Source organism: Arthroderma uncinatum, assembly GCF_011692745.1.
Source record: "Arthroderma uncinatum strain CBS 119779 chromosome Unknown scaffold2, whole genome shotgun sequence".
Classification (NCBI taxonomy): domain Eukaryota; kingdom Fungi; phylum Ascomycota; class Eurotiomycetes; order Onygenales; family Arthrodermataceae; genus Arthroderma; species Arthroderma uncinatum.
Genome location: NW_022983864.1, coordinates 3,775,760 through 3,801,591, shown reverse-complemented (window position 1 = coordinate 3,801,591; position 25,832 = coordinate 3,775,760). Strand labels below are relative to the sequence as shown.

Below are 25,832 nucleotides of genomic sequence, written 5' to 3'. Positions count from 1 at the left end.
CGTACTTACCAGGCGCCTTCGAACCGCCACCCGAAGACCCAACGCCGCGCCCTATCCGAGTATCTGCTCGCAGCAACAAGGGCAAAACACCAGAGCGCTACGAAGGGGGATCCTATGCCCTCACAGAAAAGATATTAGCACACAAAATACCAGTGCCAACCACCTACAAAGAGGCAATGAGATCCGAACGGGCAGCCGAATGGTGGACCGCGATGGAGCAGCAGATCGCCAAATTGAATACGCTCAAAGCATGGTCCCTTACTAAGCCCCCGGAGGATGCCAAAATGTTACCTGGCAAATGGGTATACGACATGAAAAAGGATGCAGACGGGTACGCGACAGATTTCAGAGCCAGATGGGTTGTTTGCGGCAATTGGCAGCGGCCAGGGCTTGATTTTGATGAAACGGCGTCCTCCGTTGTCCATGAGATTTACATCAAACTATCTCTTACGAAGATAGCCATAGAAGACCTCGAGTGCGAACAGGCGGATATCATAACTGCGTACTTGCATGTAGCATTGAAGAAACACAAGATATACGCGCGAATGCCCACCGGTTTTCAAGCCTACGACCCATCAGGCGGAGAACTCGCCTGTTTACTTCTCCAGGCGCTATATGGCCTCAAACAGTCAGGTATGCTTTGGCAGGAGGAGTTCACCAAGCAGTTGAACGAATTGGGCTTGATACCGTTAACAAACGATCCATGCGTGTTCACGAGGCCCGATGGCCTCCTCGTACTAATTTACGTGGATGACGCATTGATCGCTGCACCAACAAAGGATATCATAGCTGAGTTCAAATGCCGTTTAGGCAGGGTGTTCCCTATTAAGGATATGGGGGAGCCTGCGTACTTTCTTGGCTGCAAAATACAGCGTATCCGCGACAAAAGGGTCATATTACTCTCACAAGATGCCTATACAGAAAAACTGCTGGCGAAGTTCGGTATGGAGCATGCACACGGTATCAAAACGCCAATGGAAATAAAAATGGTCATCACACAGAACACGCCTCTGGACCCATCTCAGAAAAACGTTTACCAGCAAATATTGGGTGGTCTCAATTGGCTCGCTATAAAAACAAGACCTGATATATGTCAAGCACTTGGCCAACTCCAACGCTCGATCGGCGATGTCACCCTATCTCACCTACACTGGGCCAAGCGTATATTACAATATCTCGCCGGCCAACGCACCGCGGCACTGATGCTTGGTGAACACCCTGAACAGGCTTTACAAGCCTTTGTTGATGCCGGAGACCAACAAGACGGCCGTTACACGGAGTTTTATATATTTTTTTACGCCGGCTGCGCAGTATCTTGGGCATCACGGAAACAATCATTGATCGCACCGTCATCCACCATCGCGGAGTTCCTGGCATTTGATCCAGCCGTAAAGGACATCCTCTGGCTGCACAAGATCCTTAAATCACTAAGTCTACCTTTTAATACGCCTACAACGCTGCAAACTGATAGTATCAACGGTATGGCCGTGATCAATGGCTCCCCTTACAGACGCACTACTCGCTGGATTGACAACCGTTATTTCTTCACTAAGAAATATATTGACGAAGGCGTATTGCACCTACGATACGTTAATACCGCAGACAATGTTGCCGACGGCCTCAGCAAGACGCTGGACCGTATCAAATTTGCAAGATTCGTTGCGCTGCTCAACTTCAAACACGTCCGACACATTTGACGGATAACCACACTCATTACCATTTCCTACTATGTTATATTTGATATATTTGTGCGTATAACGGCTTCAACAGCCATTTTCTTCGATGGTTCACCCAGACGTGTTCCAAATCGTACGTCCCGTACGAGCCTAGGGGGGTATGTCAGAATCTTCGTGTGTACGGCGTCTTGGCAGTATCAGGCCAACGCCACTCCCCCCCTGCAGATCTGTTTGATTACGGCTCGTACGTACGCTACGCCTTCCCCCATATATAGAGGCCAGATATGGCCTGTTTCCCTAGTTATTATCATCATTCATCGATATTAGGCCTATTTTTCGCTCTTTGCTATTGTATCTTGGGCTTATAGGCATTGATTTGCCGTTCCGCTGTGTCCCGTAGAGACGCCATAATCGTACCGATCATTAGCGCGCTTCGATAAATGCTGTCTCCATTGCGACGTACAGTCAGCGCTCCATCCTTGACAAACACGGATGGCGATCATTGCCATGATCTTGGCAACGTGCCTGCAGCCAGCAGTGTGCTACTAACTGGGTGAATCATGGCCATAAAAGCAAATCTGTATTTCCTTTCTTTGACCTCCGAACATATGAGATAATATATGCCAGATGAGCTTTCAAAGCAGTCTACGTCCCCTATTCGTGTGCAGCCTAAAAAGTAGCGCTTACCACTGTAGCTTGGGGTACATAGTGTATCAGCCTATGCCTAAGGATAGGTGCAAGGCTAGGGCCAAGGGGAAGATGAAGGACAAGATAAAAGATAAGAGTAAGGATAAGCCTAAGGAAAGACGAAGGGTGAGGGTGAGTATCAAGGATAGGGATATGTCGTTGATTTGAGAGTAGATGGGAAGCAACGAACACGATGGATAGTCACGTGCCTAACCATCCATGACATAATACAGCTTACTAAGCACAGAGACGGAGAATAGTCGGTCCAGGTCCACGTGATATATTATATAAGGAGCCCAGAGTAATCTATACCTCGTTCGATGTTTTACTGGGTACGTACTCCCGTATATGTATGTACCTGCTTACTCCGTACGGGGGAGGAGTGTGATTTGTAGGGGGGCGAGGCTAGCAAGGTGGTGTGGTGCCGGAAAGTGGTGCAGCAGCAGCAGCAAGACAGCGGTGGTCCTGCGGTGAGTTACAGACCAGCGATCGGAGGGCCTGCTGCGGGCGATCGGGCTGCCCGGTGTTTCGAACCAGGAAGGCCGCGGCCGTGACGAGACGGCGATCTATCCTCACATCGTATCCTCCATCACCTGCACCTACACATACACATACATCCTATATCTATATCTATCTCTGGCATATGTATGAGTATTCACGTATCGAGGTATACTCCGTACGCAGGTATGTAACGTAACAGGGTCGTAAGTGACAGGCCCGTACAGTATTTTCACGTGCGTCTTGGCGGCACTGACCGTGTATCTTACCATACCATACCATACCCCCTCTTTTTTAGGGCCCTTTTTTTTTTTTTTTTTCGCCTGGCTTGCGTAGCCCAAGCAGGGCAGGGCAAGGGCAGCGAGGCCAGAGAGAGGGCGCCCTCGCACTTTTCCCCCTTCCCACCCTTTCTTCCTACTCTCCCCCTTCTGCCTCTCGCTCTCCAACCTCCACCACCCAAAATCCTCTCCCATACAAATTCACCCTCTTCTGCCTACACTGAAGTTCGCCCATACTAACTACTCGTTGCCCCCCATACAAAAAACATCAAGTACTACACTTCACACCAGGTAAGACTGCCACCCTCGACACCTCACTGGCGCTCTTGCGACTGCTCACGTTCACTCTCTCTGCCTTCATCCTGTCCTTTTTGTTATTATTATTTTCATTTCCTCCTTTGCTGGCCGTTGTTGTCGCTGCCATGATCTATAGATCTATCACTATCACTATGCACAACTTCTACTTGACAGCGTCGCAATCGCGTGCACAACGTCTGCCTCTCGTGTTTACCTGTTTCAATCGATCGTGCTTTTGATGTTTTTGTTCCCTCTGAGTGTGTTTTTGTTCTTGCTCTGTCTCTTTCTGCTGCCACCTCTGCTGTGCTTCACTGCATGGTCAGACAGCGCGTCTAACAGTGTAAAACGCGTCGCATGGTCTTCCTCACTGCCGTTATACTCTGGTTTATCTCATCTGGGCTTCTTTTCTGACGTGGTTCCACGCGACTTTTGCCCTTGTTCTTCTTACCTGCACTTTCCCTCACCTTAACCATCACCACCACCACCAACCTGATACCTCTTCACTTCGACGCAACACCCTCTCCACCACTCTAGACTAACACTGAACACAGGCGCATTAAATAAAACTCGCCAAAATGCCAAAGGAAAAGACCACTGCCCGCAAGACCAAGGGCCGCGGTGCCGAGAAGAAGAAGAAGGGTAAGCATACCACCTTTTCTCACTGCTGGATCGCGATATAGCTAACAGCGCGATATAGACCCCAATGCGCCAAAGCGTGGTCTCTCCGCCTACATGTTCTTCGCCAACGAGCAGCGTGAGTCGGTTCGTGAAGAGAACCCCAACATCACATTCGGTAAGTCCATGTTTTCAAGTCACCATCATATCGTTCTCCTCGCGTCAAGGCTAACTCCGCCCAGGCCAAGTTGGCAAGGTTCTCGGAGAGCGATGGAAGGCTCTGAATGATAAGCAGCGTGTTCCCTATGAGGAGAAGGCCGCTACCGACAAGCAGAGATACGAAGACGAGAAGGCCGCATACAACGTAAGCGTCCCTGCATCCCCACCGCGTCAATCGGCTCGCAGGCGCGCAGTTGCAACAGCAGACTAACGCAATATAAACAACTGCAGTCTCGCCAGGAAGAAGAGGAATCCTCTTAAAGCAGATGACAGACGACTGGACGGGCGCGATTGACCTTTTGCTGCCTTTCGACCTTCACGGCGTTAACATGTGTTCTCCTGTACTGCTTGTGCTTGCTGGTTATGTCCTTTGTATTCGCTATACCGTTTAATCGCTCTCTCTCTCTCTCTCCCCATCTCAAGGTTTTCTTTTTCCTCATTTCTCTCACTTCAACGGCTTTTCTTCTGGGACGGACGGTATCGATGGGGGTTTCATGGTTCCATACTATTATGTATTTTCATCCACAAGTGTTCCCCGTTCTGCCCTACCATACTTATCAACCTTTCATCTCTCTATATCTCTCTCTCTCTCTCTCCGTGTCTGTCTGGCATCGCCTCGCCGTCGATGCACTAGCTCTTATCTTTCATCTTTTAGTCAAGAGGTGGAGGGGGTTTCTTCTGTAAGTCATCATGAATTGTATCACGTATTCTCGAGGGTTTCTATCTCTTTTTCCTTCATCGTATTCATCTTTTTTCTTCGTCGCTGGCTGTCGAGAGGGGAATGCAAAGACTATTCAAACGCTCGATACAGGGGCTCTCGTCTTCGTAAAGGAACGACCGTATCTAGTAAAAGCAAGACTTCTCTCCCACCCTCTCCCCTCTCTCCCATCTTCAACCGGTGAAGCATGAATGGGAGAGTGTGGAAGGGAAAAAGGGGCGGGCCGGAGATTTAACCACGTCGTTTACCACGTGATGAGTATGACTAAGCTGAACAACTCACGCATGCAGGCAGGTGATCGCCGTTTTGGGCAGTTAAGCGACTTCATCTCGACTTTCTGCGGCTCAAGGACGGAGTTTCAGCTGGTTGACGATGCTGATGACGCGAGCATGACGAGAGCGATGACGATAATGAGACGGTTACGGTGGTGATGTAGCTTGATATAAAGCCGTGGCTGTCCATGGCGATCGTCGTGTTTGCGAATTAACTATTCTCAGAATCCCGGCCTCTTTTCCCTCCCTCCCCCCCAGTGCATGTATCTCGACGACGTACACACGGTCGTGCCAGCAGAAGGATCCCCCATCTCACGCAACCAGTCAATCTCGATCTCCAGTAAAATTGTCCCAAAGCGATAAAGAAACGGCTCAGGGACTCGAGATATAGGCTCGGCTCGTTCGCGTCTATAGAGCATGTCTAAGTAACCCCCTCACCAACACCGATACCGATACCCACCATGTTAAACCTCCTCGACGTCGCCCAGACATGCGAGGACATCGCACGGGGAATCTTCAACTTCCTCGCCCATGTACCCACCGCCTCGGTCGATATCACTGCCGTCGTCGCGGAGCTGTACGCCCTCGGTGCCATGCTGCGAGGTCTAGATGGCATTTACAAGATCCCCGCCCATCGACATAATTTCACCCGCATAACAAGTGATCTCGAGCTCATCGTGCGCGCCAGCTTGCGTCAGTCACTTCGCGACATCTTTGAAATGCTAAATCGTATGAACCAAGCTATACATATTACTAGTATACATAATGCGGCTGCTACTGCGGCGGGCACGCCGATAGCCGATACTACTTCCGCATTGCATAAGAGGACATGGGACGGGATGTGGCTGTTTTTCTATCAGCAGGCAGGGTATACATTGCATCTACGGCTAAGGTATTATAAGCAGATGCTGGAGGAGATGTCGGCAATCGTACAGGGGTGAGTTCAAGCTGAGTAGAGGGGCTGTTTTGATTCTTCCTGCATACATTCTAACTGTTGGTATAGTGATGTTGCAGACGAGGTTATGCTTGCAAGCTGCCGTGCGGCAATCACTACGCTGCGTGTAGCCCAGGATCGACACGTTGCACTTCAAGCTCAACAGCAGGCTCAGGCCCAACAGCAACAGCAGCATCACCAGCATCACCAGCATCACCAGCATCACCAGCATCACCAGCATCACCAACATCAACAACAGCATCAAATGCCAGGACAATTCCCGCAGACTCCATTCCATCATATGGGTGCTGTGCCTCCTGCACCACCTCCACCACCACCACCTCCCGCCCCTCATATCCCGACCATGCCGCCGCTCGATATTCCCCGCATTCTAACCCCCGAAATTTCACTGGAACACATTCTCGATCCACCAGTAGCTCCCGAACCACCAAAGCGGAAGTCCTCGATGAAGCGGCGTGGTTCGTTCGAGAGACCAAGACCAAGCAGGAAACAAGAACATCGGGATTCAATACATTGGTCGAACCCGACGAGCCCAAGGTCTCCGGTTGATTCTACCAGTAGCGATACTATGTCGCTAGTTTCCAATACCATTAGACATTGGGCGTCAAAAGTTTATAACTCCGTGATTACTTCGACCCCCTTACAGTCTACTGGAGATATGTGAGTTGACATGCCGGGAGTGCCATGTACTTTCGACCGGTCTTCTAACTAATACGCCCTTGGCTAGGACAAAGTGTTACGGCGACAATATGCCTGATGTAAGAGCGCATCTGGACAAGGGCTACATCGAATTACTTCAATTGTAAGCTGTCTCTTTTCCGTTATTGAAAGTAGCCTTATTTTCAGGGGTCAGCGTACTAATGGGTCATATAGAAAATTTCCTGGCAGACCGCAACTTACGTGTTCCTTCTTCCTACGGGATAGGGACCATCGAGTGAGGGTCCTGTGTAAAATCAAGTCAGACAAACGTACAGTGTACAGCAGTACCATCATCACATCACTCCTTATCCATCGAGAAGGATCGTGTCTCATGCTATGCCACCCTTCCGGTGGGAAGGACGATCGTGTCGCATGGGCGAATCTACAATTCAGTACTCTCGAATGTATGTCATAACCCTTCCTACCCTCACAATGTAATAATATGTTGCTCATCACTAATATATACACATTACAGACATGGTATTCTTCTTCTGTACCTTTATTGCTTTACGCGGACAGGACTCTTCGAATCCCGTTTCCCGCATCAAAGATTACGAGCTAGCGGGCGAAGAACTGGTTTTTTCAGGGTATGTCATAATACAACCTGTCCATCCCCCCTGTTTTCTAGAGCTAACATTAATAACTTGACAGAGAGACAGTAGATAATCACTATATCCATGCTCTCCATCTATACGTTGACCGTGAGACCAGAGCAGTGCGACTACACTCGACGGTCCTACACGGTGAACTGAAACAGTAAATACCCACCAACTCACCATATATATGTTACGCATACTAATTCACCACTAGCGTCCCCGTCTGGACCGCATTCATTCATCAATACCTGAAGAAACCTCGTTCATGGATGCGTCACGTCGAGCAAGAAGTAATCTACCTTACCGAACTACACCCTACCGTCTTCATCAACTCAGACGAGTACAAGCCATCAGTAACATCGCGAGGAGAACACATTATCACATTCACTTCTTCTGACGGTTAGATTTCATCCCTCGACCATTTTCATTCCTTTTCACCTTTTGAATACTTCTGACTAACGATTTCTTATAGATGCCATAATGTTTATGGAAGCCATTAGCGAAGTTGCGCAGGTAATCCGAAAGAGGAAGTAAAAATGAACAATTTACGACATCATGTGAAACGGTCTTACCATCGCTGCATAAGCAAGCGAAAACCAAAACGATTTCACGATCTACGAATCATTGATTAATCTGACTCTCTTCTCTATCTTTTTCCATTATACGATTTCTATATATCTCCACTTTCCCATGTCAGCACCTTTTGGCACCTTCGACATATTACCACGCCACGCGATTTCCGATCCTTGGAGTCCTCCCCTCCTCCAGACCTGAAATTATGACCCTAACCATTCTAACGTTTTTAATAGCCGATCGAGCATGTTTGAGCGGGCGCCTAAATTTTTTCTAGGAGTCATTGGTTCGGCTATGATTGATTTTCCAGCGGCCTTGTGTTATTTCTTTCCTTCTTGCCCTTGCACTACTGCTGAGATTTAGCTGTTGGTTTACATGTTGGCTTCTTGCACATTTGCGTTATTGGATTGGCATATTCTGAAATATATATATAAAATACCCTACTCTTATGATACGAACGTTGATTTTTTCAATAATAAGGTTAGCCTTGGATCAAGCTTTAATAAGGCCTTGTTAATGTTATCTTAAATGCTTAATGTCTCTATCCTTCGAGGTAGGATATTCAAGTCCGCTAAGCATTAACCGGCGTTAAGATTTTCCGCTGCCAAGAGCAGAAAACCACCCATAGTCTTGGCAGATGGCCGAGTGGTTAAGGCGCCAGGCTTTGGGGCGTTTTCCAACAGGGCACTTTCTTGCTCTTGGCATTATATACACGTGATCACCATTTCAGCTTCCACCTTGAGTATAAATATGATACCACTAAATGAACAAGATATATACCAGTACTGGTTGTTCTAGCTTTGGCTGTGTTATAATCTACTAGTTTTGGCATTATGACTGCCCATCGATTACATCAACGTATGTATGGAGTAACTAGGACTACTCTTGCATATCCCACTAATTCCCAACCTCTGATATGAGAGCCATAGGCAGCCAAATTCCCACATCACTCTCAACGTTCAGCCTGCCTCTTTTAACAAAGGTTTCAAACTTGAATTTCTCAATATGGCCCGTGATATCCTCCTCATAGTTTACAACCGATCTCTGTTCAAAGCCCACTGGGCCATCTACATCCCCAGCCTCGCTGATCCAGGCATTGGCAAAAAGATACATGTTCAAGGAGACGTCTTGAACGGATTCACTTTACAATTTATGCGGAACTATTGCCTAAATTCGGAACCACTCACCCACCAAGAAGTGCCTATTGGTCGGGTTGCGGATGAATTTGTTGTGGACGGTCCTGGAGGAGACGAAGTGCCGGATGTAACGCCAACAGATCGTATCGAAGAAGTTGCGTTATCCGTGGCAGCACCAGGTCCAAGCATGAACTCAGCTAGTAATGGTGTAAGTTGGCTCTCTGAATGAACCAGTTGATCCCACAGGCTGATTGTTACGTTTATTATGTAGCCGCCTACAGGCAAGGCGCAGCTTCGGGATTGCCAGAGCTGGGTCATCGATATGGTGGCAGCTCTTGTTTGCCAGGGTATTGTGGCCGAAGAGGCCAAGGAAGTGGTTCAGAATGCTCCAAAGCATTAATTGGTAGGCCGTGTCAGTATTGTTGCTAGCTGGTAAGAGCAACAGTATGGGGAAGCTTTCTATCATGATGCAGTTTTTACAGCGAGGAAAGGACCTTCTATTCATAAGATTCAGGAGAAGAGATAAAAATACTGAGTAGGACCTATATGCGGTCGCAACTTTCTATTAATGTTAACCGCAATGCTAGAATTTCATGGCTCATTAGTCTATATATTCGGGGCCTTTGTACCCCTTTATTTTACCGCCTCACAATGAAACTCCTTCCATGCCACCAATGTCTTTCCAGAACTGATCAAAATCCACACCTTCTTTTTCAAACAGTTCCCTTACTTCTAGCATTGCGCTCCTCTGTCTCTCCGGAGTGAACCCGCCAGGATGGGTACTCTCGTATTGAATAATTTCTACCCAGCGGTAGAATAGGTCCTCCTTCCCCAAGTCTGTAAGCTTATCCTTGAAAGCGACAATTCTGTCACGCGCAGCAGACGGTAAGCCTTCACCTGAAGCGACAGTTGCTTCATCATCGACTCTCCACATAAGCCAGCCCTTCGATGGGCCGCCATGCACAAGAACGCTGGTCTGGAAATCTTCGATCTTCAGCTTCTCGGATTTGACGAGTTGATGGGCTTTAACAATAGCATCCCAATCGACATCCCAATCAGCGTCAATAAGTAAATATCCGGTATTCTGTAGGCGGAGTGGAAGTATTGCGGGAATCACGCGTTCTTTCATCGCTGCTTCGTCATCTCTAATCCATGTACCAGGCTGTAGGGATTCGCTCCATTCTCGGCTGTAACGCACGATTATTTCCGCGGACTGGAATCCAACTGCTAGTCGGCACCGGGCGGGACCAAGGAGATATCGTACCGGCCAGGGCAGGAAGAGCGTCGCTAGGAAGTAGTCTAGGAGAAAGTTGAACGTTCTCCAAGCTATGGTGCTGGATAAAAAGCCCCAGCTAGATGCTGATGTGTCTATTTTCGCCGGGCTGTCCCCGCCTACTAACGCTGTGAATATATCCGGATATGTGTACAGGCCGGTATATATCCTGTATAAGATAAATGCGACTATGACAATGTTTATTGCCAGGTGGGCGAGGAATATTTGTAGCTTGAAGCTGGGAGGATGGTTATCGATATGGAGAAGATAGATGCGTTTGGGAGATAGCGGTTCGAGGAAGCTTTTCAGAGAGGATGGAGCCTGCGTGAATGCTGCTGGGACGTCAAATGAGTCCGATTTAGAGGCCTCTTTTGCCTTGGGCTCTGCTGTCGCAAAGGCCTTTGCCTTGGGTGCCTGTTTGGCATTCTTCACCATCGTGGACGGTAAGATTGAGTGCTCCTTAAACACCTATTGACCGGTCACGCTGAATAGCTATGCGTCTAGGCTTTTCCTAAGCCTCAATTTCGATATACTCCGTCGTCACCAGCAGTGCAACGAGTCGACAGTAAAAGAATGGCAGCTGGTTATTCAACTGCACAAGTTGTTTGTATCTCGATCTTTTTGCACTTGAACCTCGAAAGCTGGATAAGGCGCGCTAGTCCGTTTTCGGGATTTGGCGTGTAGAACGCGATTTGGCCGGACAACAAAACTACAACATTCCGTCTTCTTGGACCGCGGATTCTTTTTTTATTTTCTGGATTGTTTATGTATTCCTTGTTGGCGCGGTAATGGGATACTGACACGGGCGGACTTGCTACAATGCGGACGATTGCTAAGAACCGCCTTCCCTAGCTGCGCAAATAGCGATGTCTACTACTCGTGGCCATCGCGTCGGTGGCCATGAACCTATCCCGTCATGGTATAGAAATCGAAATAACCGGCCATTTGAGACGACTGCCTCATCGCGAAGAACTGCTGAAGATATACGGAACGGAAGAGAATCCAGAATCACGTTTAGTAAGACTAGAACCTTGACAGGCGCATTCGAGGCCACTGAACCTCCCCGCAGCACACCAAGAGCTAATAGCGGAAAAGAGGACGATGAAGCACAAAGATATACAATAGGAAGAGAGAGAAAGGGCTCCACCGCGTTGCCCAAGTTTACCCAGCAAAATCCACCCTCACGAGAGCTGTTGGATTCGTATAGGATGATTAGTGACGCAGATAATTTCGCGGAGTTAGCTGTGCAGGAAGAGCAGGTCCGGAGAGACCAAGGATCACCAAGTCCCGGAGCGAGGAACCGTCGGACACTTGATCGTAAAACGGAAAATATCTACGGCATGGACCTGGATTTTCTAGACGATGTGAGTGACGACGATCTCAGGATGAAGCTAGCACAACACGCGCTGGATGAGCGCCGGTTGAAGCGCGTTACCAACAGCAGCAACGGACCGATATTCAGCAGGGCAAAAGATACCGATCTGAGGACCGCTTTATCAATGGAAAATCTCCAGCGTCATCATGAAGCGGAAGCGCAAGGTAGAGAGCAGGAGGTTCAGGAGCCCGATAACCACGTGGAGCCCGCATTGAATGTTCCAAAGACTTGGGGGACTCGCGGAAGGCGGTCGAGGGAATGGCTAGACGGAGTAGTCCCTACTACAAATGACGATAATAACAATCAGGCCGAGGACCCGATACGACTGCCAGTTAACGAGTGGGACAATGACTTCGATTTTACCGCTAGATCACTACAGGTCTCTGATAGTCCTCCGGTAAAGGTTTCTTCAGGAAAGGAGGATGCTGGCTCGATGACGCAGTTTCCAAAAACTGCGGCTCAGGAGGATTACGTTGAAAATATTGCTCAGCGTGATGCGGCCAGGCCTGATCTCAGGCCAGATACCGCTTCATCTGCCTTCTCTTACAGGCCGAGCGAGAAGGCGAGGCCTACGAGTCGGGGGAACTCTACGCAACTGCTTCGGAAATTAACGAGAAGGAGCTCTAGCCCTGTCAACACACCAGAGCAACAGAGAACGGCGATGAAGACCCCCCTCACAGCCAAAACACCAGTTGTCACAGGAGCTTGGATTGACACACCTCTTACGGAGCGGACAAAGGCTCCTCATATAGAAACCATCAAAAAGGAACAACAGTCGCCAGCGGCCAAACTCAAACCAACAGAATCCATATCGAAAGCTGGCAAGGCCAGCGAGCCTGTTACCCGTGATTTGTCGAAGCGGCAAAGTCCGCCTCAACGAAAACCTTCCACTCGATTGGTACAATTGAAAGAACCGAAACTTCCCAAGAGTGCCTTGGAATCAGTTCTAGAAAAAGGGAAATCCGGAGACTACAGTCTTATCCTTGGTGAAAATACCCTTGATTCCCTTAAAGATCTCCTCGAAGACAAATCGACAAGTGCAGAAACTGAGGAAGGACAGACCAAGTCGGAGCCAGGGCTAAGCAGCCTTCACGTCGATACAGACGAGGAGACTATTGACCGAGTTAATTCAAAGCTAAAATCACTTCTTCATAACATCAATGAGGCCAGGGCTGGCTTGTCGAGTCTCGAGCACCAGGCAGAAGAGACGATATCTCGACCCCACGCTGAAGGGTCAAAGAACAAAAGACCGAAGATACAAAAGCATCAACACTCTTCATCCTCTTGTGAAGCATGCGGCCTCTACGGAGATGGCCGTCTATACTTGGCGCTCCCTAGCCGCCGTTTTTGGAAACGAGTAGGCTGGGCCCTCTTGATATTTTTTACCTGGTGGATTGCCGAATTCCTCATGTGCGACTACTACTGTCACCCCCTATACGCCGTGAAGTGCGAGCGCAATTGTCTGAATCCTAATGCGCCACGTTACCCATTTGTTATACCTACTATGCTATGGCGTTGGTCTCATCTTTCTACCGTCTTGTCACCCATATGGACTATTTTTGTTGCATTGTTTCGTTTTATGGCACAGCTGTTTGGCTTTTGGGATGGCTTTGTTGATGGCCCTTCTTCGATATACGATCAGCATCCGTACTACCAGCCACCAGTGTCCACCGTCTATCAGCAAAGTGCTGGTCTATACTCCCAAAGTGATAGCATGCAGGGTGATGAATATTTATAAGTTAGCGTTTGTCATGGATATGGCGTATTTTTTGTATCATTTCCAGGCTGGTTTGTTCTGGGATGTCTGGAGTTTGGAAGATATGAAAATATGGATTACTATATATATATTGCTTTTCTCTTGCTGTCCGATAGTGACATTATCGGACCTCGAAAGGGTTTTCGATATATAATTCATTATTCGTTTATAGATACGAGTAGTTTACTTCTACTGTGACAACATTGCGTGAAGATGAAAAAGTGCTGACTATAATTAAATAACCAAAACCAATTGCTAAACAGAATAATAGCACCATGGCTCAAATATCCAACGCAAGAAGTTAAAGAACCCAGTGCCAGCACCGCTGGTGTGTGCAACCACGACTTGGCTATGAATTGCAATATATATTCAGGAATCCAGTCCCTTCTCCTTCCACGCCCTCTGAAGCTCCTGCTCTCCAACAACACGCCAATCCCTACCATCCTTGATCAGTTTCTGGACTTCCTCGTCAGTCAGAGTTCCGATATCATTGATGCTGCGAATCTCAGCCTTCGTTGCCGCATGGTTGAGGTACTGTGCTTCTCCGTATCCCTTCACACGATCGTGGACTACATCGCCACAGAAATTCGCCCAGCCTCGAAGACAGCGCTGAGATTGGGGCAAGGTAGGCGCTAACAAAGCGAAGCAATGTGGCAGTCCCTCGTATCGTTCGAGGACGACTTTCACACCGTCTCGATGTATCTTCCTTGCAAAATAGACGCCGTCATCGTGTAGGAGCTCTTCACCAACTGCGATGAACATCGGGGGAGCACCTTTCCATATTCCCGTTGGGCCAGCGCCCGGCGACGTGAAAGGATGTGCCAACATGTTCGCATTTGCGTACAGGTCAACTCGCGGTGGCGACGTAGGCCACAGGTGGTCTGCGGGAAATGGTAGAGGGGTATAGAGCGTACCAGGCTTCTGAGGTGGCGGTGGGACATAGTCGTACTTTGCATTCTCAAAAGAAGATGGCAGTGAACGAGTCAAGTCGCACCAGGGACTGGTCATGGCAACGCCGGCAGGGAGTTCAATAGGGACATCCTTTCCATGGAAGCGAATTGTCTTGGAAGGGATGATTTCTCGAAGTGTTAGAAGGGCCTGGGTTAGTCCAAGACATAAACCACCGCCAGCGGAATCCCCAGCGAAGACTATCTTGTTAGCTGGAACGGGCTCATGGAGGGAACCCTCAGCTGGAGACAGAAGCGATAGATATGCAACCAGTGCATCGAGAAGGCCGGCTGGGAAGGGATGTTGGGGGCACAGTCTGTATCGTAGGGATAGACAGCGAGAACGGCTGAGTTGCGCCAGAGCAGCCGTCGTAGAGCGATGAGTGGCCGGGTCCATCATACTGTATGCCCGTTAGGACACCATATACCAATTGTAGAGAAGAAAAAGCAATTGTAGATTGTAGATGGGAAGAAGAATGGAACAACATACTGGTATGCACCGCCGTGGACGTAGAAAATTGTCATATCCTCGTCCACGTCCTCCATCAAGCGCGAAAACTTGGCCTCCTCCGATATGTCTGGAATCGGCGTATCTTCCTTTGCGCCCTTCCTGTAGCCCGTCCACTCTGCTTCCACAGCTTGCACATCGGGCACGTCGAACGTCTCGGTCCCTTCGTTACGATATCCTATCGCCTTGACCAGCGCCTCCAGCACATCGTCCTCTGCCGGCTTTGGCATGGTGACGTTCGATATCCACATGTAGCCCTTGATTGTAGAGTCCGTCAACCTGACTTCAGCCATCTTCGAGACAGAGTCCTCGAAGGTGAGGAACGAGCGCACAAAGGCGACCAGCAGCTCCATGCTCATGCTCACTCTGTCCTGGACGGGCGATAGCTGGAGCAGTCTTCGGATGGCGGTACCCAGCACGAGGGGGATTCGCACCAGGTACTGCTGGATCAACTCCAAGTTCAAGTTCGCCATGACGGCGGTTGGTTGGATGGACGATTATATCTTCGGTCGTGTGCGCGATAACTAGATAGAGATGGAGGATCAAGAAAAGTCCAACCGGCGGGCAAGGAAAAAGGATAGAGAAAAGATGATCTCTGCATTAAAGCATGAAATATTTTACCAGGAAGTCCTACAAGGGTGAAAGCTATTAATTATTTAGTTAAAACCGTAGGGGGCAAAGCTCCGGTTCACTCTCCACCAAAGGCGTCCCTCTCTTCCGCGTTTACGCCACATTTTTACGCTGAGACCGCTCCTTTGCTTTTAGCCTGGGAGAACGTGGAAGCCTGGCTGTTGAATGGGCTTTGCTATGATGCAATGATGTAACTAATTCGCGGGCAGTTGGGCGAATACAGTTTGGCGCTACATCTCGTATCTGCCGGGGGGTCGCAGAAGAAGCAAAGTAAAAGAAAAAGCGAGAGCAGACCTGGACTGCTTGGGAGTAACGCTTGTCTGATATTCGGTGTAACTCGCAAAGCCTAGTCTCATCTCCGAGTGGGTAGGATAGTAGAGAAGTTGATGTCGTTGTCCTCAAAAATATGTAACCGCCATAACGCCAATGTCGCCCAAATACGTAACCTTCAAATGCATAATGGAGAGATGTATAGAGTGCTGTACAAGTGTGGAAAATGGGAAACCGGGCTTCCCCCTTTTTCCAGAATATTACCGTTTCTCGCCATGTTCACGCGAGTCGAGATGACCAATATCACCGTTATCCGGGCTTCCTAGAAGTTTTCGATATGTTTCTTCTTCCTCCTCGTTCAGCCCATAGCCAGATGGATCTCGTCTTCTCAAGAAACTCTGGACCCTTTCGTCCACTGAGTCCATCTGCGAGACGGTCTGGTGCCGTCGTCCTTCCAGGAACCGTCCGCATTGAGCGTTGACCTGCTTGACGCGATCCTCGACGAAGCCAGAATACTTCCCAATGCTTACGGCCTGAGCAACCCCGCCAAAGATGGCTAAGAGGACAAATAACGACGCAAAAGTTTCGTGAGATGCGCCGGAGGACTGCGTCTGCTGCTTGCCGCCGCTTCGGCCATGGTACTGCTCCCAGTCCTCCCAGCTGGCATTTCGAAAGATGGTGGGGTCCACTTGTCTTCGTCTAGAGTAGTATGCATCCATTGCACTTCGCGCGGCCGGCCCATGAGTTCCAAAGAGTTCTGCCCGCTGAAACCATCCCCGGCCGAATCTGTCATATTCGCTTCGCTTCGTTGGGTTGGAGAGTAGTTCGTGGGCAGCCACTAGCAGTCGATAACGCTGCAACCTAACTGACTCCGGTAAATCCTTGCAGTGCGGGTGGCCATTGCAGTGTCCGTCTGGGTGATAGATCTTGACGAGTTGATAGTACCGTTTCTTCGAATAGGGCGCATTCCGTTCCAGCCGGAAAAGGTCGTAGGGAGTGAACGAGGGAGAACTTGGCCAAGATAAGTCCTCCTCCGGCCTCAGACCGTCAGCGTTATGCACATGAGCGAAGCGCTTCGCTTGCCCAAACGCTGTCGGCCGCTGGTGGCGTGCGAGGGGGAGGCGAGGCGAGGCACAGGGATGCGGAAGACCACCGCATGAGCAGAGAAGCGTCGATTTCTTGAGCATGGTTACATGTCTCTCATTGGTACGGACACGCTGAACATATCCGAAGGACGATGATGGCCCCCGAGACCTCGTCCAGAGTGAAAAGAGAAAAGAAGATGGTTTGATATCGTGTTCGATCCTCGAGTTTGTCCGTATTTACGATCTAGAGGTCGGCCCGAAGTAACTCCGGGCTTCCCTCTCACGCCGACAATTGCTTCTTTGAGTCCGAAAAACAGGAGTATGAGGAGACTCACCAGCTTCCATCCAGCGCGTTATCAGGTCTATAGGCACACGCAATGCCTAGACACGAGGACGGGCATCGATCCCGTCGGCATAGATCTCGGTCGACGTCTTCCCATTCCCGCGAGGTTCGAGGGCGTCCCAAGGCACGCAGCTCCAGGTCGGAACAACATAGATCGTTAAGTCCAGACGGTCGAAAGCGCTCCAGGAGCCCTCGTGGACGGAAATCGCGCCGGTATAGAAGTCGATCAGTGAGTTCTAGTGAGGCATCACGTAGTCACAGACATCGCTCCGGAGAACCGCGTCGAAGGAGCCGTGAGCGTGGCCGGAGAGAGAGGGACTCCCATAAATCGCATAGACGGCATGAAGACAAGGGACCGTCAACCTCGCCATTTCGAAAATCCCATCGTCGCAGCCCTTCCCCTCAGGTGTCCAGAAGATCAGCCAAACCACTTCCTTCGCAACAGGACGCATTTTCAAAGACTCCGAGAGACGCCTCCGATCAGTCAACTCCAGTGCCCGAGAAGGAAAAAGAGAAAGCCAACTATGGAAGCACGGGCCGCCTAGCCGCAGATACGAATACTGTAAGGTCTAACGATGGAACGACGGCAATCGTTCTGAAATATAATGAACCTCCGGAGGCTAGAAAACCGCCTGCCAAAGATGCATGGCGGCTCTATGTCTTCAAAGACGACAACTTGCTTGAAACGGTGGAACTAGGGGACCGGAGTTGCTGGCTAGTTGGAAAAGAAAAACTCGTCGCAGATTTACCTATCGAACATCCGAGCTGTTCCAAGCAGCATGCCGCCGTACAATTCAGATACGTTGAAAAACGAAACGAATTTGGAGACCGAAACGGCAAAGTAAGACCATACTTGATTGATTTAGAAAGCGCAAATGGGACAACTGTCAACGGTGATCCAGCTCCAGCCAGACGGTACATGGAACTGATGGATAAGGATGTTATAAAATTTGGATTAAGTACAAGAGAATATGTGCTTCTCCTTCCACCACCCAGTTGAGACGGGTTATAAAGAGTCGATCGAACCCAAGCTCAATCTTAAAAAATATGCATCCTCAATATCCGGAAGAGAATAACCTCGGGAACCAGAAGATAGGATTGATATATATTGATCCATAATACAGCTTGTCCCTACCAGACGGCTTGCCTAACAATTTGCTACCACATTATCCAATAAAAATCAACTTTTTTTTTTTGGACATAGGGAAGCAAGGTTGAATCACGCCTTCCCTGAATATTCCTCGGCCTTCTCAGCTGCCTCGTCGGCTACATCTGATGCCTTTCTGCTCGTCTTCTTCGCAACATCTTCGGTTTCCCGCTCTGCTTTCTTGGCCGCGGAGCCCACGGTGTGCTTTAGTTTATTGGTTGCAGCTTCTGTGAAGGGTTAGCTTGAGTGCTCGCTCATCAGACGGGATACGTGAACAGCTCCCGGAACGCACCTCCTTTCTCGATGCCCTTGACAGCCGCATCAGACACAAGCCTATCTGCCGCCTTTAGTGTGTCCTTGGTTGCCTCGATAGGACCCTTTTGGTGGTGTGGCGTGGTCGAGAACAAGGCTCGGCTCAACTGTGTCCTCCCGGTAAGGAGTGTGGGAGCCGCAATACCCCTCGAGTTGGCGACAACAGCTCTTGTGATGAAAGACATGTTGCTTTGGGTTGTTTCTCGTGTGTTATTGGTGTTTGTTCAGTTTCTATTGGGGAGAGGAAGTTAGCAACAATCGAACGCAGGGCCATCTCAGCTCCCTGAAGAGGATACAGGTTGTCTGAGAATTTACCTACCTGGTGTTCAAACACAAAGTTGGAGTGTATATTTATGAAATGTAATGATAAGACGAAAGATAGATCTATTTGCGAAGAGAGTTGTGCTCCATTTATACTCTTCCGCCCCCTCCTCCAACTCTCCAATCTTCGCCATCCCTCCTTGAGTTTCTTCCTTGCTTCAAGCTTCTAGTCCATCAACGTCATATCCCCAGCTTATGTACAACCGATGACTAAGGTTACGTTTTAACAGGTTCCAAGCTCTGATTTTATGCGCAGTCCCGTCAATCAAATGCCAGGGTCGTCAAATAAGGAACAATCAAATGGTCGTCCGTTAAAGTACCTCCATGGTCCTCTAAACATGGTGCAAAAATTACATAGTAAAGACGGAATTGGTTTCATTACGAAGCTTCTTGCTTAGGAACCGAACCACACTTTCGAATTGTTGCGAAACGCTGACTTTGAACACCACTGTTGCAGAGGGCATGGGAAGAATTCGGGCAGTAACCTTTCCTTCATCTAGCGCTTCCTCCAGGGCACGATGTCTATCTCCTTTGGTAGCCGCGTTATTACTGCAGATGCAGATTCTGTCAGTGGAATACCTGCAAGACCCCCGGTATCTTGTATCTAAGCAGTGGAGCCTCTTCTCGCGTTATCATACCGAGGTTTGTTCATAAAAGCTATAATAAAAGACTTTAGGTAGCGATGCGCGGTGAGACTAGCAGAGAAGAAGCTAGGTTAGAAATAGATGACGAAATGAAGGATATCTTCATTTTTTAACATTGATTCTAATGTGGATGTTTTCTAGAATATAGGAGTTGATTCGACCTAGGAGGACAACTTGACAAGGAATCGCGGCCAAGGTGGCCCGTAGTAATAGCCCGATAGCTGATTGATCACCGCACAAGGAGTCCGTCGGCTAATTGGTTGTTATAGCTTGGAGACGAGAAGTCAAGTACTCAACCCTGCTGAAAAACAACTTTGGCCAGGTTCGGAGATATGTTTGTTATTGCTTGCCTATTACGTCATTTGATGGAGCTCTCCATATATGAAGTGAGATCTTCACATTAACGCTAATTGAATTATTGTTGAAATACTCCACAGCTATATAAAACAGGATAATTAATAAGGAAAGGACGAAAAGAAAAAGAAGAAAGAAAGAAAAGAAAAGAAAGAAACACCCCTCTCCCACGACACTTGACAACCCCAATGCACCGTTATATACTTGAATCTCAATACACAGCCTATCGGCCGTTGTTAATCCTTCAAATGGACGCTGCGCCGATGAAATGCAACATTTAATCGAAACAATAAACAAGCGATGATGCAATGCAGCAAGATGACAAAAAAAAAACATAATGATCAAACTGGGAGCAAATAACGAAGCAGCGATGTCCCGTAACGCCTTCTCCAATCTGTGGTTCCTAAAGCACATCTTTATTTTCAGTGATTTTACTCGTTTTTGTTCCCAGGAATGGGACCATATATTAAACAATGTTCGTGGCCCTTATAGAAGGGAGAAAAGATAAAAAACAAAACGGACAAAAACAATTGGAAGGCAAACCCCGAAATATGCGAATCAGGGTACATCGTTATAGGGAATATAATGGGGGCAATCTCCAGAGAGGGGCGAAAGTATAGTATTCAAGAAAGTCAAGGGAATCGCTGATTGATACCTAAGCCACTCCAGTTGGGTTCTTGAGGCGTGCTACCGCTCCTCGCTCTTGGTCTGGCATTGCCCTCTTGACGGCGAACTTGTTCGACTCGTGGCACCGGCGGAGATGGGATTCTGGGCTGCACTATAGCTGCCAATTGTTGCGGATCACTAGCTGTCGGCATGAGGTTGCGGTCTGGATATGGCGCTGCGCGTGGTTGGCGTCTCATCTGCTCCTGTCTAAGTGCTAGCTCGGTTCGTTGTCTCGCAGCATCAACGCTGACAGGGTCAAGTTCTCCGAATCGGATTTGAGGGGTATAACGAACGGTGCTGAATTCGATAACGCTCTTGCTAATACCATCACCTGAGTCGACCATGAAACCGGGGCCGGGGCCAGAATGTGTCCTTGATAGCGGCTGGCCGTCGATGGAAGTAGGTGTGGTTGCACTTGAGTCGATCGCAGATTCATTGGCTGGGAATCTCACTCTTGTGTCCAGGGTAGGCACACCCGTCCAGTTGGCATGGGAGAATGAGGCGGCTCGGGCACCTGATGATGAATGGGTCGAATATCTGCCAGAATCTGCCTGCAGCGATTGATGCGATAGTTGGGAATGATCCCGAGACATTGGTTGAGATGAGTAGCCGGGCGGGAGGCTGCTTCGAGAACCCACAGGGCGGAGAGCTGGGAAATTTGGGTTCTCACGGTTGAACCCTGGAGTTCGCCGCGGCATCTGCGTGATTTGAACATCCGAATCGTACGGTAAGGGTAGTGGGTTGGCCCCAGAGTACTGGGTGCTAACGCTGGGATCGCTGAAATGCTGCTGATGCACTGCCGTAGGCCTTTGAAATTGATTCTGCCCATGTTGGAAGGGGGAGCCTGGTGTTGTTGGTGAGCCTCGATCAGACGCGGAAGCCCGGTGTGGCGGATATGGTAAGCCAGGGTCACTGTGAGTTGACAACGATAAGTTCATCTGGGTACCCTCCATCATTGAAGCCGAAAGGCGCTTGATCTCATCTACATTAGGCAACGGGGGACTGTCGTGTACTGGCCGCTGGAGAGGGTTCTCGCGCGGCCTGGTGGTGGTGCCAGTTCCAGACTGTGGTTTTCCCGATACTGCAGCTGCATAAGAGAGAGGGCGGGCGGGCTTTCCACTGGACTCAGGCCGAGCTGCGTTGACACCAGAGCTCTTTGAAGACGGAGGCCGAGTGGGTTGTACTGTTGCTATTGTTACTTTGCCGACAGATCCAGCATCAGAGGGTTTCCTTTGACTGGTACTTCCTTGGACTAGAATGGAGCTATTCCGCCGAGAGCTTCCAGAAAGAGAGACGGTGGGAGTTATTGGTCTGAACTCCCCGAGATTCTTGCGCTCTCTAAACCGCCTAAGGGGTTCCTTGAACGCGGAGAGGAAGCTACCTCGCTTCTTAGTAGGGGGAGTAGGCTGCTCTTCTTGCCTTATTGGCGGCGTTGGAACTTCCGTGTTGGTGGATAGAGATGGAGACATTTCAGTTGCTGTCTTGTTTTCCTCACCCTCATCCTCAGCAATATTCTCCACTCCAGTACCTTGGTTGCCATAGAAAATAGAGTGAGGGCGCATTGAATCCTGAGGGGAGCTTATTTCCAGAGGCGAATCGGTGCATTCATTACCCATATCCTGCTCCCAGGACTTGGTAGATCCACTAGCCATGGATTCAGAGAAGGACGACATGCTGCTTGTATGGTCAAAAATTGATCTCTGGTGACGGAATGATTCCTGGGATGACCGTGGAGATCGATGTCTGATCTCTTCCTCGATGTCGAGCAGCATAGTTTTCAAATACTCGTGATGACGCTCCAAGTTGACCTCCGATTTGTCTAGCTTGGCCCGGTAATGGTGCATCAACCGTTTTGCATGGGTTTGGTATTCGCGGTAATCTCTAACAAGCCCTGCGCCCCTGATGGCGTTGATTTGGGTAGTAGCATTTTTATAGGAGAGACAGAACAAGCTTGTCGCGATCCCCAGCCAGTGCCAGAAGTGTTTTGCGCCCTCAACGATAAGTTCGTCCCTGCAGAAACCTTGGACGACGGAATGGATCTTTAACACGTCGATGGCGGTGCGTGGTCGACCTGAGAACACATCTTGGCTCGAACTACTCTGGGAGTGTGTAGGGTCCGTGGAACGGCGTTCAATTCCCATCCTGTCGATTTCGCTTGTAGGAGTAGCAGTCACGTCGTTCCATGTATACGGGTCGAAGGAGCGTTCTATTAGCCCGTATTTAATGAGGATGGCAAATGTATTATCGATGTGCCTCTCTGAACTTCCGCATCGCTCTAGTGTTCGAATCTCGACGTTATATTCTGCAAGAGCCTTGCGGCCGAGATGGATCATTCCAACGGGCACGTCATGTCCGAAGAAGGATAGGATATAGATTAGCTGGAGTGCTTCGGTGTACTCGTTTGCGTTCAAGTCTGACATGATACCCCTGTACGGTTCTGCTAAGTGAAGATCAGTCAAATGAGAGCCGACGTGATAGGTTTCGAGTGGTCTCCCGCTGGCGCTGAGCCGGTGGCCCATGGCGTGAATGGCGAGCGGTAAGCATTCATAATGCATAACCAGTTCTCTGGCTTTCTTCCTCTGCTTAGAGTTGGCGTTTGTGATACCTAGATCCCTGAATAGAAGCTTGCATGCCTCGTCAACGGCAAGCGGTTTAACGGCCAGGCCATATGGTTCGTAAAGCCGCTGCTTCTGCCGTAGGGTGCGATCTATGGATGTATAGATGATGCTGGTATGTGGTCTGAAGGGGAGAAAATTTCTAAACTCGTCTAGGTCTTCCTCATGCTCAAAGCCAAGGCCGTCGAAGACGAGAAGCCAATTATCTCTGCTCTCTAACCACCGTTTGACATTTGCTGTATATTTATCGGCCATGAGCCATCTTGGGTCTCGATCTTCTTGGCCCTCTGATAGAATGGACGCGGCTACAGCGATTTCCCAGATTCCGTTGAGACGAGACTCCTTCGTCTTGCCGTCGATCCAGAAAATACCACCAGGGTAGGAAGCCTCATTGTCGTACATGTATTGTCTGGCCAAATGAGATTTTCCGGTACCTGGGCCGCCATGGATTAAAACAGCCACCGGCCCCTGAGCCCGTTTCCGTTCGTCGGCCAGCACACTCACCAGCTGGGCCATTTCCTCTTGCATTCCAAAGAAGACGGCGTTGGGATGGAAGCCAGGAGGGCTAACGGTGACAAGTGTTTCTTCCTTATGGCCTATCTGTAGGGGTGTAGGTTGCTCAATATTGCCGAGAGCTTCTGGGTTGGTGTATATTGTGGACTCTGGTGGCCCTGAAATAGTAGATACAGAATGTTCTAATGTTCAAACCGTTAGTCGCATGGCCAGATAAGAGTCAGTGAGACTAGAACATACCTAGTGGATCATCGGATGGAAGATCAAGAGCGCTGCTTCCTCTAGAGGTGAGTTGTTGGACCTGTAGCCCATCCTGCATTGCAAGGTAATACTCCCGCTTTGCCTGCCGCCATCGAGCTGCAACAAGAGGCGCGGCATCAGCGCAGTAACGGCGCACCGCTTCGGTCACTGTATCGTAACCAGGAGAATTTTCATCAAGATAGCGACACATGCTTCCGTGGTCAGCTTCGATGCCCATACGCTCAACGCCGTCCATCACCGGCGCAGCTGACGACTCTTCGACGATAAAGGCCCGGGTCCCGCCTAGATCCATCGGTTTCGATTCGTGGAAGAAGTAGATGTGAAATCTGTCCATAATCTGGACGAACTCGCGGTTGATGACTTGTAGATGTTCATTGTCGCTCTGTAGGACCTGTATGAGTTGCGGAGAGGTGGAGAGGAGTCTCTTTGGTATGACGGTGTTTATGATGGACTGCAAGCTGCTGGCCACCTTTGCGATGTTGGATCCGTTATGCGGTGTCCCCAGGAATAGGATCCCGTAAGTTGATACATAGACGGATCGGAGATGCTGTGTGTGTTGGTGACTGACTCTGGTGTAGCAGCAGAGGGCCTTCTTCACCACCAACCCACCGAGGGAATGGCAGATGAAGACGATAGGTCTCTCGCTCGAGCGGGTTTCCTATACAGATGTTAGCATATATCATCACCGTAGGCTGACTCCTATGTAAACTCACACTGCGCAGCACACACAGCTTCGCAACCAGGTGTTCGGCATGGTTATGTAGTTTATCCTTTGACGTCCCACCGGCAAACGCTGTAACGTTCGCATCGTAGCCGTAGGTAAGGATTCGGACTTCGAGGCCCTGGAGAGCTTTGGGGAGGAGGTCGGAGGGCCAGAATACTTCTGGTTTCTTGGTGGCCCATGTATGATAAGAGGTTCCGTTCAGGCCGTGGACAAAGACGATGCTATCACAAGTCAGTACAAAGCCATAAAGGAAGAGGATAGGGTGAAAGACTCACTCAACGGCAGGATTAGCTGTCTGGTATAGCACTGTGAGGCCAAACTCCTTGACCAAAACACCGCGCTTTGTGACTATGGTGCCCATCTCTGCGACCAACTGACTTCTAGTGCAAGACAGACAACAACGAAGCGACAAGGGCCAGAATATATAGGCCCATCAAGCAGCTTCAGAGTCCAGATGAGGTAGAATAAGAGAAAGAGAAGAAGAAGAAGAAGTTGAGCATCAGGCTGTTCCAGTGCGCACAGTTTACCGCTGAGTCGCCCCGGCGCCCTTGCAGCTGCCTGACACACACACACAGCACTCTCACCCACACCTTCGATGATGCGGTTCTCAGTCTTGTGAGCAGCTGGTACTTTGACGGTTTCTCGGAGCTCGCACTCGCAGGCGCAGGCGCAGGATGCTCAGCCAGGTGGAGATGCGAGGGTCAGGTGCGGGATACGGCAGCGTCCATCGTTCGTCCTGATATCTCGATGCCAGCCGAACCGATAGGGCAATGCGCTGCGACGGTTGCTTGTCTACGCCCTCGACGCTCTCCCGACGATACTGACGATACCTCAGGCTCTCGTCTCTCGAAGCTCTCCGTTCGCGAAGC

At 49.5% G+C, this 25,832-nt stretch overlaps 11 protein-coding genes across 11 annotated transcripts; 5 read left to right on the top strand and 6 right to left on the bottom strand.

Moving 5' to 3' along the window:
* Positions 1-4,011: 4,011 nt before the first annotated feature.
* On the top strand, positions 4,012-4,531 carry GIQ15_03125 (non-histone chromosomal protein 6; the record flags this gene model as incomplete). Its single annotated transcript, XM_033550542.1, has 4 exons — positions 4,012-4,075; positions 4,134-4,229; positions 4,294-4,415; positions 4,502-4,531. 4 exons carry the CDS (start codon positions 4,012-4,014, stop codon positions 4,529-4,531), a joined length of 312 nt encoding a protein of 103 aa, XP_033407703.1.
* Positions 4,532-5,721: 1,190 nt separating this feature from the next.
* GIQ15_03124 (uncharacterized protein) lies at positions 5,722-6,201 on the top strand (the record flags this gene model as incomplete). The annotated part of the gene is made up of 1 exon (XM_033550541.1): positions 5,722-6,201. The coding sequence occupies one exon, from the start codon at positions 5,722-5,724 to the stop codon at positions 6,199-6,201; it is 480 nt and encodes a 159-aa protein (XP_033407702.1).
* A 294-nt stretch (positions 6,202-6,495) lies between these two features.
* GIQ15_03123 (uncharacterized protein) lies at positions 6,496-8,044 on the top strand (the record flags this gene model as incomplete). Its single annotated transcript, XM_033550540.1, has 7 exons — positions 6,496-6,673; positions 7,089-7,149; positions 7,197-7,318; positions 7,390-7,501; positions 7,566-7,670; positions 7,725-7,909; positions 7,983-8,044. 7 exons carry the CDS (start codon positions 6,496-6,498, stop codon positions 8,042-8,044), a joined length of 825 nt encoding a protein of 274 aa, XP_033407701.1.
* A 1,044-nt stretch (positions 8,045-9,088) lies between these two features.
* Positions 9,089-9,619, top strand: GIQ15_03122 (uncharacterized protein; the record flags this gene model as incomplete). Its single annotated transcript, XM_033550539.1, has 2 exons — positions 9,089-9,427; positions 9,491-9,619. The coding sequence occupies 2 exons, from the start codon at positions 9,089-9,091 to the stop codon at positions 9,617-9,619; spliced, it is 468 nt and encodes a 155-aa protein (XP_033407700.1).
* A 246-nt stretch (positions 9,620-9,865) lies between these two features.
* Positions 9,866-10,927, bottom strand: GIQ15_03121 (uncharacterized protein; the record flags this gene model as incomplete). The annotated part of the gene is made up of 1 exon (XM_033550538.1): positions 9,866-10,927. One exon carries the CDS (start codon positions 10,925-10,927, stop codon positions 9,866-9,868), a length of 1,062 nt encoding a protein of 353 aa, XP_033407699.1.
* Positions 10,928-11,700: 773 nt separating this feature from the next.
* GIQ15_03120 (uncharacterized protein) lies at positions 11,701-13,605 on the top strand (the record flags this gene model as incomplete). The annotated part of the gene is made up of 1 exon (XM_033550537.1): positions 11,701-13,605. One exon carries the CDS (start codon positions 11,701-11,703, stop codon positions 13,603-13,605), a length of 1,905 nt encoding a protein of 634 aa, XP_033407698.1.
* Positions 13,606-13,992: 387 nt separating this feature from the next.
* On the bottom strand, positions 13,993-15,551 carry GIQ15_03119 (lipase/esterase; the record flags this gene model as incomplete). The annotated part of the gene is made up of 2 exons (XM_033550536.1): positions 13,993-14,971; positions 15,061-15,551. The coding sequence occupies 2 exons, from the start codon at positions 15,549-15,551 to the stop codon at positions 13,993-13,995; spliced, it is 1,470 nt and encodes a 489-aa protein (XP_033407697.1).
* Positions 15,552-16,238: 687 nt separating this feature from the next.
* On the bottom strand, positions 16,239-17,165 carry GIQ15_03118 (uncharacterized protein; the record flags this gene model as incomplete). The annotated part of the gene is made up of 1 exon (XM_033550535.1): positions 16,239-17,165. One exon carries the CDS (start codon positions 17,163-17,165, stop codon positions 16,239-16,241), a length of 927 nt encoding a protein of 308 aa, XP_033407696.1.
* Positions 17,166-17,444: 279 nt separating this feature from the next.
* Positions 17,445-17,858, bottom strand: GIQ15_03117 (uncharacterized protein; the record flags this gene model as incomplete). Its single annotated transcript, XM_033550534.1, has 2 exons — positions 17,445-17,642; positions 17,685-17,858. 2 exons carry the CDS (start codon positions 17,856-17,858, stop codon positions 17,445-17,447), a joined length of 372 nt encoding a protein of 123 aa, XP_033407695.1.
* Positions 17,859-18,625: 767 nt separating this feature from the next.
* GIQ15_03116 (uncharacterized protein) lies at positions 18,626-19,050 on the bottom strand (the record flags this gene model as incomplete). The annotated part of the gene is made up of 2 exons (XM_033550533.1): positions 18,626-18,780; positions 18,846-19,050. The coding sequence occupies 2 exons, from the start codon at positions 19,048-19,050 to the stop codon at positions 18,626-18,628; spliced, it is 360 nt and encodes a 119-aa protein (XP_033407694.1).
* A 1,766-nt stretch (positions 19,051-20,816) lies between these two features.
* On the bottom strand, positions 20,817-25,324 carry GIQ15_03115 (LipA and NB-ARC domain-containing protein; the record flags this gene model as incomplete). Its single annotated transcript, XM_033550532.1, has 4 exons — positions 20,817-24,160; positions 24,219-24,897; positions 24,953-25,184; positions 25,239-25,324. The coding sequence occupies 4 exons, from the start codon at positions 25,322-25,324 to the stop codon at positions 20,817-20,819; spliced, it is 4,341 nt and encodes a 1,446-aa protein (XP_033407693.1).
* Between the last annotated feature and the right edge of the window lie 508 nt (positions 25,325-25,832).